At 32.2% G+C, this 14262-nt stretch overlaps 1 protein-coding gene across 2 annotated transcripts in view; it reads right to left on the bottom strand.

Moving 5' to 3' along the window:
• LOC148942609 (glucosidase 2 subunit beta-like) overlaps positions 1 to 8135 on the bottom strand; it is a 43876-nt gene extending 35741 nt beyond the window's left edge. For both annotated transcript variants that reach the window (XM_089102793.1, XM_089102794.1), the window contains exon 1: positions 8021 to 8135. In XM_089102793.1, the coding sequence (XP_088958919.1) occupies positions 8021 to 8129 (109 nt within the window). In that variant the 5' untranslated portion in view covers positions 8130 to 8135. The remainder of the gene's footprint in view (positions 1 to 8020) is intronic.
• Positions 8136 to 14262: the final 6127 nt, after the last annotated feature.

Here is a 14262-nt window from a genome sequence, read left to right as displayed (position 1 = left end):
TATGAGACAAGACCAAAAAATTAGCTACACATAATGATAACTATTTGAAGTCCAATGATATTGAATAACAGAGTCTAGTCACAGACACACACTTTAAGCTTGAGCCTAATATTAGAAAATGCTGCCCACTCCTGGTCATAGGATTTTAAAGTTAGAACAAAATTCTATCTAAGACAAATGTTTGAAGCATAATAATCATATTTACATGAGTTAGGCTGTAAGAGTAACCCTTGTTTAAGTCTAAATGTTGAAAAAATAAAGTTTGCCAAGATTTTAGTCAACTAATCCCAATTTAGTACTACTATAGAGTTGTGGCTGATCTGTGACAATTACATTTAGTATACTGATAGCTGCACCAGTGATGTTGCGTCTGGGAGAATTATTTCAAAACTTAAGTTAACAAAAACCATCTAAATTAACCATGATCAAAGACAGGTTAAATGGCCTAGATATCATTTCTGTTAAGAAAGATATAGCCAGAAGCCTCATAAAAGCAGACATAGTAAAGAATTTTGCAAGCAAAAAGGCTAGAAGAGTTGATTCAACTATTGATTGTTTATGAATGTATGTATGTATTAAATTTATTTCTGCAGTGAAGTTAATTTATAATGTGTGTTGCATTAACAAAAGTGTCAGGTGAAGATCAAGTGGAATATCCGTGTTACATATATGTTGTATAAGTTGTTTTTACTGTCCTATATATTTTTTTTTTTTTAATCCTACACTCTCATTCTTCACTGTTGGGAGAAACTATCATTCAGTAATTATTAAAAATCAGCATATTATGATTCAGAAAATATAAAATCTACTGATTAATACTATATAACTGTATTAAGTAGTATAACATAAATAGAAATCTATTTGTCAGAGATTTGAGATTCAAAAATGTTATAGGTGTTTTCAACATATCCTGAAAAAAAGCAAAGGGGGTAATAAATCTAGTAGGTACCGTTTGCCCCTTGGGCCAGCTCTGATTTACAGCTTAAGATTACACCAAAATCATTTTAACCAAGAAGTCATGATGCATCTCAAGGTAATAAACAACAAAAGAATTTTATTATTTAGGGATATGTCTGGGACCAGAATACAGGATAGGATGCAATGTCAAAAACATGAGTCTGACATTTCAAATGGGCATAAAACATCAAATGGTACTACTCTTTTGCTTTATAGCACTTCCTTCAGAGGAGCCAGAATTCTGCAGTAGTACCACCTCATTCTTAATATTAGCAAATACCAATCATCTTAAACTATCTAAATCACGAAACTACTGTCCAAACAAAAGATATATTTTAATCAAATTATTCATACAAGATTAGCCTAAGCATTGTCTGAGGATCTCACTTTACAAACGCTCATAGAGAAAAAGACTGTGACAGCAATAGACAGAGTTTCCATTAAGTTTTAAACTTCTTGTAGGCTAGTTTTTAACTGATGGCTTCCTTGCCAAACCAAAATATGCCCCTGCTGAAGATCTATTTATGGAACTGATATATTCGTAAAACAGTTTCTTTCAAGCTTGGCTCTCTTTGCAGGGGAAAGGGTGGATTAAACATTATCAAAGACCTATAAGGGACATATTTTAAACCTTAGGTCTGATTCTAAATGCTTCATTTTCTTAACTGAGCTTCTTTCCATGCTATAGAAAATTATATCATTACTGTACCTTAAATCACTTTGTCTAGCAGCTAAGACAAATCCTGTGATGGCACTGGTGAGCAATGGCAACAACTCAAATTGGCTGTATCCCACTTTGTCTTCCATGTTTGCCTCTGCCAGTTATGATCAACTCCAGATTTGAATGCATTGGTGGTAGTGGCAGTTACCATTTCATCAGTTTATGAATTCCAGTAGGACACAATTATATTGGAGAAGAAATGATTTGTTGTATGTATCTAGGTTCTCTTCTGAAACAGTTTCAATGAGTTGCCTCTAGCTTCCTGCTGGGTGTCTAGTTGAAGACAAGATTGAGGGTTGTCACTGGTTAATAGCTTCTTAGTCATGATCATGTCTTCCCCTTTTCTTCTATAAACTAGCAAAGGTAGCTCCAAGTTTTCTTAACCTTGCAGCATATTCAAAACTTTTGCACCCTCCTATACATTCTGTGGGCTTTTTTTGAATGGACCCAAGGGAAGTTACATTATCCTTATGAATATGGGAGGAAAAAGTCATTCCATACTCTATGACAGTCCAAACTAAGGATTTGTACAGCATTAGCAATGTCTGTAGAACTCTGGAGGAGATTGTAGTTTTTATTAACCCTAGTCTTTGTGATGCTTTACCAACAATCATTCTTGTATCAGATAAAAATTTTAACTTGTTATCTATAATAAGTCGAAAATTTATTTCTTCAGTCACAGCTGAGAGGTTGAAACTTTGCATTATTTGAATCCATATTGTATACATGACCAGGGTTAGTTTCCCCAAAATGGATAGTTCTGCTATTTTGGATGTTCAGTGTAAGGCACCAACTCTCAGCCCATAAGCCATAACATAAGCCAATTACAAAGTTGAAAAAATGTTAACTTAGCATGCATAATGAAACCAGCTTAGAAAAAAAAGTCATTTGAATTGGCCATGAATGAATTAGACTATTGGATACTAGACTTTGCTAAGGCAAGGCCTTGTTTGTACAATTCAAGGGACAAAAATTATATTTTTTTTCATTTCTACCCTCAGCAGCCTAGCTTCTATGTCTTTAGATCTATATATTGACTATCATACAAGTTGTTTCTTCATCTTTATTTTCAAAAATTTAATAATGTAGAAAAGCTTACATAAGAATTGAAAGTTTGCCAGTCAAAATTCCAATATGAAACCAGTTTACTTAAGCTCTGTAGTATAAGCAACTTAGTGGTAATGTCAAACTCGGGTAAGCCTTGGAAAAGTGCCTAACTGACAGATCTATAACTATTGGAATTTTGACAAAAGAAGGGTTACCTACATATAACTATATAGAAAATGTTTTCTTTATATCTGAGCAATAGAATATTGTCATTTACTCTTATATAGAATGCAGTATAAAGTCAAACAGAAGACAATAACATGCTTTCTCCTAACATGTAGAATGATAAAAAGTCATATAGATGACTTTATGACTCATTCTTTTACAGAGCAAACATGAATAAAGTAATGCAGATGACATTTTATACATTGTACTATTATATAGCAAACATGAATAAAGTAATGCAGATGACATTTTATACCTTGTACTATTATATAGCAAACATGAATAAAGTAATGCAGATGACATTTTATACCTTGTACTATTATATAGCAAACATGAATAAAGTAATGCAGATGACATTTTATACCTTGTTCTATTATATAGCAAACATGAATAATGTAATGCAGATGACATTTTATACCTTGTACTCTTATATAGCAAACATGAATAAAGTAATGCAGATGACATTTTATACCTTGCATTATTATATAGCAAACATGAATAAAGTAATGCAGATGACATTTTATACCTTGTAATATTATATAGAAAACATGAATAAAGTAATGCAGATGACATTTTATACCTTGTAATATTATATAGCGAAAATGAATAAAGTAATCCAGATGACATTTTATACCTTGTACTATTATATAGCAAACATGAATAAAGTAATGCAGATGACATTTTATACCTTGTACTTTTATATAGCAAACATGAATAAAGTAATGCAGATGACATTTTATACCTTGTACTATTATATAGCAAACATGAATAAAATAATGCAGATGACATTTTATACCTTGTTCTATTATATAGCAAACATGAATAAAGTAATGCAGATGAAATTTTATAACTTCTACTGTTACAGAGCAGAGATGTATAAAGTAATTTAGATTACATTTTATACCTTGTACTATTATAAAGAGAACATGAATAAAGTAATACAGATGACATTTTATACCTTGTACTGTTATATATAAAACACGAATAAAGTAATGCAGATGACATTTTATACCTTGTACTATTATATAGCAAACATGAATAAAGTAATGCAGATGACATTTTATACCTTGTACTGTTACATAGCAAACATGTATAAAGTAATGTAGATTACATTTTATACCTTGTACTGTTATAAAGCAGAGATGAATAAAGTAATGCAGATGACATTTTATACCTTGTACTATTATATAGCAAACATGAATAAAGTAATGAAGATGACATTTTATACCTTGTACTATTATATATCAAAAATGTATAAAGTAATTCAGATTAAATTTTATACCTTGTACTGTTATAAAGAAAACATGAATAATTTAATACAGATGACATTTTAGACCATGTACTATTATATAGCGAACTGGAATAAAGTAATAAAGATGACATTTAATACCTTCTAATATTATATAGCAAACTTGAATAAAGTAATGCAGATGACATTTTATACCTTGTACTATTATATAGCAAACATGAATAAAGTAATGCAGATGACATTTTATACCTAGCATTCTTATATAGCAAACATGAATAAAGTAATGCAGATGACATTTTATACCTTGTACTATTATATAGCAAACATGAATAAAGTAATGCAGATGACATTTTATACCTTGTACTTTTATATAGCAAACATGAATAAAGTAATTCAGATGACATTTTATACCTTGTACTGTTATATAGCAAACATGAATAAAGTAATGCAGATGACATTTTATACCTTGTACTATTATATAGCAAACATGAATAATGTAATGCAGATGACATTTTATACCTTCTACTGTTATATAGCAGAGATGAATAAAGTAATGCAGATGACATTTTATACCTTGTACTATTATATAGCAAACATGAATAAAGTAATGCAGATGACATTTTATACCTTGTAATATTATATAGCAAACATGAATAAAGTAATGCAGATGACATTTTATACCTTGCATTTTTATATAGCAAAAATGAATAAATTAATGCAGATGACATTTTATACCATGCATTATTATATAGCAAACATGAATAAAGTAATGCAGATGACATTTTATACCTTGCACTATTATATAGCAAACATGAATAAAGTAATGCAGATGACATTTTATACCTTGTACTATTATATAGCAAACATGAATAAAGTAATGCAGATGACATTTTATACCTTGTACTATTATATAGCAAACATGAATAATATAATGCAGATGACATTTTATACCTTGTACTGTTATATAGCAAACATGAATAAAGTAATGCAGATGACATTTTAAGACTTTATTTATGTTTGCAAGAGGACCTTGATAAGCTCAATAGATGGTTGTCCAACTGGCTGATGAAAATCAATATCAGCAAAAGCCACAAGCTAACAATAGGGAAACCTACTATCCACTATGAATATAGACTAGGAGACTTACCAATCACATCATGCCAGGAGGAGTGCAACTTAGGAGTTGTCATTGACAGCAACCTTGACTTCCAGGCCCACTACAACAGCATTATTGGGAAAGCAAATTGTGCTGTAGGATTTTTAAGGTGCAACTTCACTTTTGGAAATGATAAGACCTTTTGCCTTCTCTACAAAGCTCTAATACTGCCAATCCTTGAATATGGTCATTGCAGTACACGTCCCTTTTACAACAAAGACATCAAAGCTCTCAAAGAAGTTCAAAGACAAATAGCAAAGTTCTGTTCAACTCTGAGAAACTTACCTTACAAAGATAGGCTCTGCACGCTGAAACTTCCTTCACTAGCTTATTGACTGCACCAAGGAGACCTCATTAAGGTACACAAGCTTTGCTACAATGCCTACAAAAACATCCAGGCTACCAATGTTCTCAGCTTCAGCCAAACAAACCTTCATGGTCACAACCTCAAGCTTCAAGAGGAGAGGTTCCAAAAGGATATTGGCCAATGGGCATTCAAGAACCAAGTAACACAACACTGGAACAAGCTCCCCTTTGAAGTCATCAATGCCAACTCATTAAACTTGTTCAAGCAGGAACTGGACAAATATGGTGCTACAGTGAAAGTGCCTATAACCTTTGTCAATTTAAAAGATTTTTGTAGAGGCCGTGTGGCCTATTTGTTTTGCATAATATTATTATTATAATAGTAGCCTATGAGGCATAAAAAGTTGTCTGTAAGACTTCATTTTTGTTTGCTCTATAATAACAGGAGGTATAAAAAGTCATCTGTATGACTTTATTATGTTTGCTCTATAATAACAGGAGGCATTAAAAGTCATATGTATGACTTTATTCATAATGCCTTGTAGTAGAATGATATATTAAAAAGTCATCTGTATGACTATTTTGGGCTGCTCTATAAATAAAATCATGTAGGCCTATGCTATAAAAAGCCATCTGTATGACTTTTTGTTGTTTTCTCTATGTAATAGCAGGAGGTATAAAAAGTCATCTGTATGACTTTATTTAAGTTTGCTCCATTAAAGAAAGGCATAAAAAGTCATCTGTAAGACTTTATTTAGGCTGCTCTATAAATAAAATCATGTAGAGCCTCAATGCTATAAAAACCCATCTGTATGACTTTTTGTTGTTTTCTCTATGTAACAGCAGGAGGTATAAAAAGTCATCTGTATGACTTTATTTAAGTTTGCTCTATAAAAAAGGCATACAAAGTCATATGTAGGACTTAATTTGTGTTTGCTCTATAATAGTATGAGGTATAAAAAGCCACCTGTATGAATTTATTTATGTTTGCTCTGTAATAGCAGGAGGCATGAAAAGTCATATGTATGACTTTATTTAGGCTGCTCTATAAATGAAATCATGTAGGCCTCAGCTATAAAAAGTCATCTGTATGACTTTGTTTTTTTCTCTATGTATCATTGGGATAATATAATTTCTTCTGTATGACATTTTAGTGGATCATATATCAAATAAGAAAACCAAAAAGTCTTCTGTATAACTTTATTCATGCTTCTATATAATAGCCTAATTTGATGTTTAAAAAGTCACACAGAAGACTTTATATCATTCTCCATGTTTAAAGGAAACACAATATTGTCTTTTGTTTGACTTTATAGTACTTTCTATATAAGAGTAAATGACAATATTTGTTGCTTAGAGCATAAAGAACTGATGACTTTAATAGTCAAATGTTGCTCAACCTTTGAGTAGAATTTCAAGCCATACCATTGGTTTTTCTGTAATTTAGGAAATACATTTTCAGATCTTTGAAACCTCGTAAATTGGGATTAAACAAAGTTGTGAAGCTGAAAATACTTTTCTTATACTTCACTTAAGTAGAAGATCTATTACACAAGGTTTCACTTTTATAACATAAAGATTTTTAAAGGTCATTGCCCTCTAGAGTAAGAATGAGTGGAAGTAAACCAGCCTACTTCAAAATATCTGCCTAGGACATAGGCCACTTTAGTGGTAAAGTTCTATGAAATCATATTATTGAGTTAGGATTTAAGTGAATACACCATTCAATGCCTTTTTTTATGCTAATTACAAATATAATAAGCATTTCTATCAGAAATGAATTTCAGCCGCCCCCCCCCCCCTATACATGCCAATTCCGGGTTAGGTTAGGTATAGCCTATACCGGGGGGGGGGGGCAGAACTTCATCTCCAATAGAAATGCTTATTATATTCATAATCAGCAAAAAAAAGGCATTGAATGATGTATTCACTTTATTCCTAACTCAATAATATGATTTTGTAGAACTTTACCACTTTAGTTTGTAGATCCATCCCTGAAAGTTTTATTTTCCTAACCTGACCCCTTTCCAAGATAGCAAAAATTAGATTGTCTAAAATTTTATCTGAGATTCAAATAATGGATAAGAACATTGTTAGGTCTCTAGGACCATTGGGGGGGGGGGGAGGGCGTTCTGTCAAAAGCAGCCATAGCCTAGGCTACTGTTTGGAAGAAGTTTAAAATAAGGAATTCATTGGTACTACAGTTTTTTATTTATCATATTTCCTTCAGAAGTGATAAACCACTATATAATTACTGCCTAATGTCTGAACAGTTAGATTTTATCCTAAACCCTAGGATAACCTGTTCATCAGAACAACTACAAAATAACAATAGCCTAAAATAAATAATGATATTTACGGGTTGCTGAAAGTCCCTTTATTCTTAGTTCACTCAAAGCCTTTTCAGGATAAATTAGAGTTGCCAATAAAATGGCAAAATTGAAACTATACATTCTAAACTTTCTCATGCTTTTAGAAATCAAAACTAACTACCTACATTCAGAGTTGTCTATTTTTCGTCCGTGAAAGTGTTCCCTGAGCATCCAATAATGTATCATTTTTAGCTAGAATGTGTCAATCTTGAAATCTCAAGAGCGAGAGGTTGTTTTGTTCTGTATTATTCGTCAAAAACCTCTTTCAAAGTGGCCAGTTAAAATCAGATATAATCAAAACTGTATAAAACATTCTAACACAATTATTTAAACATGCAAATCCCTTACTTTGGAGAAAATCTTTTATTTGTAACATCTTTGGCAAAAATTTGATGCTCAACAAGATAAGTACCGAGAAAAAGCCCTATTGTGGCGAAAAGTCACGTTTTTCTTCAAAAATATACATCCACTTGGGAAATATTCTGTTTTATCTCATAACTTTACAAAACGCGTCCCTTTTTTGCACTTTCAAGTCCCAAATTTTTAAAATGGGTCATTTTTTTTTTGCTTTTATGTCTTTGTATCTCAGTGCATGAAAATTTGTCTTTTTGACACAAAATATGTTCAGGTGGCAACACCGCCTTAATGTAGCAACTATATTTATTCCAATACACGATAAACAATATTACGTCAAGATTTCAATCAATTTATTTAAAAAAAAGAACTTTCTGAAAAAGAAGCTTGTTAAAGAAAAGTAAAGGCCATATTAAACTTAATATCAGAAGAAATAAAAACCTACAATATCTCAAACCCAAAAAGACCAAAAATTACTATTAAGAAATAAATGAAACCCAAAAGGAACAGAAATTAAATAAACAATCATAGCAAAAAAACATACAATAGGTACAATATAAACAAGTAAATAAATCTTAAAACTTATAATAATATGCGAATCAAGCTTGAAACGAACAAAAATCTCTATAAACAAGAGCTTGTGCATTGCTTCCTTCTCTCACTGTAAAAGTCTAAACCCTACTGAAAACGATTTATATTACAAATGTTGTCTTTTCTATTTATTACAACATTAAAAATAAACATAAACATTAGATTAAAATTAAATTTTAAACTGATTAGCTTTCAGCAATTTAATCATTGTGTATCAAATATCCATTTTAATTTTATTTGTTCTTTCCAAGATTGTTCAAGACAAATACAGCTTCACTGCAAACACAAGTTTGGATGCTGCCACTTTTCCTAAGTGTGAAAGTCTAAGGCCTACTACGCCATTGGTGCTTCACTGAAAACGAATGATGTTACAAATGTTTTCTTTTCCAGATATTGCAGCATTGAAAATTAAAATAAAACCACGGTGGAATAAAATTCTGAACCGATGATCTTTCAACAATTAATAGCATTATATATCAAGCATTTAGTTTGATTTTATTTGTACTTTCCAAGACTATTCAAAACGCATATAGTTTTCCGTAAAGCACCAATGAATCAGTAGGTTTTAGACTTTTGTAGTGAGAGAAGGAGGTAAAACCCGAATTTTGTTTGTAGAGATTTTTGTTCGTTTCAAGATTGATTTGCATATTCAACTTACGTTTCACTCGTTTTAAGATTTATTAACTCATTATTATTAGTAACTATTGTATGTTTGTTTGCTATGATTTTCTATTTAATTTCTGTTCGTTTTGGGTTTCATTTATACTTCAAAGGCACAATATTTTTGTTCGTTTTAGGTTTGATTTGCATATTTACTTACAGATATGAATTGAAATGTGCCACTATTAATAACACACAGCAATTCCCTTTTCTGGAAACTGGTAAACCTGCTCTTGCGGCCCAAATGTCCATAGAAATTAGTTCTCCTATCCCTGACGGGGTAGGGTATTGACCTACTGCGGCTCTAGGCATCTTTGGTAGCGACTTTTGATTGACAGATTCTTGACAGCCTTGTATGAAGGTTATACCTTGAAGTACATTTTTGGAAAATAAAAATTTCCCTTTATTCATCCAACCGTCTTTGCTTCTCCCATGTGGCATCCGCTTATTGCGTTTTCCATCTGTAATATTCTTCCCTCTAGAGATTTTGGAATTACGGGAATAATCTGTAATTCATTTTTTCTATACTCCAGGGGCGTTCTATAATATCTTGTTAAAATATTTTTGCTCTAAATCAAAACTATTTAGCTCTTTCAGAAAATGTTTATAGTGCTCTGGAAATTCTTTCCAGCTTAATAAAAAGGACTTCATGGCTGCACAAAAATTATCTTTACCTTGGTGCATCGAGATATTTCTATTTGACAATATTTCCGCATCAACAAGGTCGCTGTGTATGGTGGTTATTAAATTTTCGTCCCCCTCTGGGTTTCCCGATAGATAATCTGGTAACATTATGGTACGGCCTTTTATATATATTGGGTTATGTGAATACGCTTCAAGACTGAGTACCAATGGTGTCAGTCTCGCTGAAGTATTTTGCATTGTATGCAACCAAATTAGCGATTTTGATCTACGCGTAAAGTAAATTTTTTTGCGAGCAAAAATTGTAAAAAATAGTCGGTAAAAACTACAACTGCCAAGCATTCTCTTCCAACCGTTGAATATTTTATTTCTGTCTCTGTCAGAGAGCGGCTGACATATTGGACTATTGATTCCTCCCCCTCCGAGTTTATATTCAGTAGTACCGCTCCAATTCCGTACGCTGACGCGTCTGTTTGCAAACAGATTTTTTTGATAAATCTGGCAATTTAAGTACCAGAGCGTTCAATAATTCCCTTTTGACTTTTTCCAGTGTTTCTATAGCGTCTGCTGGACATTCAAATTTGCCTGGTGCTTTTAAAAGGTTTGTCAAAGGCTGAGCTATTGCCGCATAGTTTCTGATATATCGTTTGAAATAGCTTAGCAGCCCGCATACTTATCAACAACTTTTCTGATATTGGGTGATTTTAATTGCTCTATCACTATGAATTTTTCCGGATTTGGCGAAACCGTCCCTTGATTTATCGAATGTCCGAGAATGATCAATTTTGGTACCACAATTTTTAGCTTTTCTGGTTTTAGTTTTAACCTTGCTTTTTTTATTTATCCTAGTATTCTTCTAAGTCCACTCAAATGGTCTTCTAGATTTTCAGTAAATATTATTACATCATCTAAATAAGCTAATGTAACCCTTTTCCTTCCTTATTCTTTGTCTTTTAATATTAAATTCATTAGCCGTCTAAAACAGTTTGGGGTAAACGATAAGCCAAAAGGCATACATTCAAACGAAAACGTCCTTCTATCGTCTAAAATTACTGTTGCTTTGTGCTTTGTTTCTGGACATAAGGCTATTTGCCAATATCTTGCTATCAGGTAAAAACTAGTCTAGTATTTGGTTCCTCCAAGTTAATGTAATATCGTATCTATTGATGGTAATTTCATAAATTTTTTACCGTGACTGCATTTAACGCCCTAAAATCTATGCATAACCTCTATGTATTGTCTTTCTTCCTGACTATTACTAATGGAAAATACCACTCGCTAACACCCTCTTTAATTACACCCTGTTCTTCCATATCTTTTATTTGGTCATCTAGAAATGATCTTAAATGGTAAGGGGTCTTTTCTGTTTTTTTTTTAATGGGTGGGCATTCCATTGGTAATCCGGTGGCTTAAGCCATAATCAGCTTTGTGTCGTAGAAAAGTCCATTTATAATCCTATTAAATATTTCCGGTAAATGTTTTAAATTAAACTGTTTCAGAAAATCAGTTTTTACCATTCCGTAATCTTCTTGCGGTTGCGGTTTCTGCGAAATTTACTCTTGGCTTGTAGAATTTATGCTTAATTTCGGATTGCCTAATGATTTTATAGATGTATTTGAAATATTTTCTGCCTATCCTAAAATTATTTGTTTAAACTTTACCTTATCACTGCTTAGATTTGATAATTTTAAATATGCGATACCTTTTTAAATTTTAACGATTCGATTTTCTATGAAAATTGAGGGATACTCCTCGAGAGTGTATCCTCCTATTATGACCTCAACGGTTTTGTTATTACTCTTCTTTGTATTAGATGTCGCTAAGACTTGTGCTGTTGTCCTCCTTCTGTTGGTTTTTCTCCGTTCAATTTTAAATTGTATTCCGGATTGTCACTATTTTTATCCGTTGTTACGCAAATTTGTCTATCAGTTTCTTTTGGCTTGGTTATGGTTATATCATTGGTCAGGGGCTCCCACACGATTCCATATATACTTATAGTGCCATTCCTAAAATACAAGGAAATGGGAGTTGTTTACATATTATCACCTTTACCGTTATTTCTTTGTTTCATGTGCTAAATTTTAATGGACATTCATCCAAATTGTCAGTTTTTCGCCTGTTACCGATGTTAGGGTATTCTGGCATCTGTTAACGCGATTTTGTACACTAGGGAAAAAATCTCCTAAAAACTTCCTCTCTTATTAGGGATTTTGACGCGGCTGTATCAAGTAAACACGGTAAATTTTGGAAACACTGAATTTTAAAACAACGCAAAATCGGTAAGTTGTTATTTATATCCGAATCACAACATACTAGACTATAAAGGGGTCCTTAAAAAGGGACAATTCTGTCGACCATTACAGGCTGGTTCTTCCATTTAAATGCCCACTATCATTTGTCAAAAAGTTTGCGGGATTTTCCCAATTTTCTTCAGTGTTACTATTTTGACCTTGGGTGTTGTTTACTGTTTGATTTCTAGGGATAAATTCAGGAATATTATTTGATGCAGCCAAATATTATTTGGGTCTTCCTTAAGCATTATGTGCCAACAATCTGCCACAAAGTAATTTGGTTTGCCACAATAATAGCAATTGAATCTTTTTCTATATTGCTTGGTGATCTGCCGTTCCGAAAGGGGTCTATAGCTATTTCTGTATATTTCTGACCTGTCACTATTTGCTCCACTATCATCTTCAGGAGGAGTAGGTGGGTGTCCATAATGCTTGGTATTCCAAGACATTAAGGATCTAATACCATGGGATTGGTCGTCAAATCAGGAGGGTAAAGTCCATGGTGAGAGATTTCGGTATTCACTCGCACCTTTTTGGTTCACGATCTGGCTCCCCAAAGCTCACACATTATTGCCCCTTTACATAGTTTACATTTTCTTGGTTTCCTGTGCTATTTATTGACATCTGATCAAGTTCTTTCATAGCTTCATGAATTTTTACCTCTGTTTCTACTAGGTTTATAGCCTGCTCAAGATTTTCAGGTTTCCATAATTTAATATTAGTCTTAGTAGTTTTTTGGTAACCCTTGTGTAAAAGTAAGTGATTGTACCTTTTGTACTGTATCATCACTTCCACCTTATCCCAACTATAAGCATATGGACCGAAAAATTTTGTCTGCCTACTCCCGAATACTAGTTGATACATTGAATGTAACTATCTCTCTTCTTAACTTCTCGGAAACGCTCGTTTCTATGAAACTTGTTTTAAATTAAATGAAGAATCAATGCAAACAAACATACAATATTTTGTAATTTAAATGAATAAATAAATCTTAAAACGAGTGAAACTTAAATTGAATATTCAACTCAAGCTTGAAATGAAAAAAAAATCACTACAAACGTGTTTGGGTATCACCTCCTTCTCTCACTGTAAAAGTCTCAAACACACTGCGTCATGGCGCTTTACTGAAAACGAATTGTATTACAAACATTTTCTTTTGTATCTAATATTGAAAATAAACATTATAACTACAACAAAATTTTGAACTGATGAGCTTTCAGCAATTAATATCGTTATACATCAAATATTCAGGTTAATTTATTACTTCTTTCTAAAATTGTTTAAGACCCCTAAAATTGTCCCCTTCCTTAACTGTAAAAAACCTAAAGACCACTGCGTCATTGGCGCTTCACTGAAACCGAATTATGTTCCAAAATTTTCTTTTCCAGTTCTTACAGCATTGAAAATGAAAATAAAATTACAGTACAATAAAATCTTGAAGCTATGGATCTTTAAACAATTAATATCATTATATATAAAATATTCAATTTGATCTTGTTTATACTTTCCAAGACTGTTCAAGACACATATAGTTTTCAGTAAAGTGCCGTGACAAAGCAGGTTTTAGATTTTTAAAATGAGAGAAGGAGGCAATAACAAAACTCTTGTTTGTACTGATTTTTTTTCATCTCCAACTTGATTTACAAATCCAATTTAAGTTTCAATAGTTTTAAGATTTATTTATTCATTTA

Source organism: Artemia sp. Qi Xiang Cuo, chromosome 16, assembly GCF_049724085.1.
Source record: "Artemia sp. Qi Xiang Cuo chromosome 16, ASM4972408v1, whole genome shotgun sequence".
Lineage (NCBI taxonomy): Eukaryota > Metazoa > Arthropoda > Branchiopoda > Anostraca > Artemiidae > Artemia > Artemia sp. Qi Xiang Cuo.
Note: the sequence above shows the minus strand (reverse complement) of the source record. Positions and strands in the feature narration are given on the sequence as shown.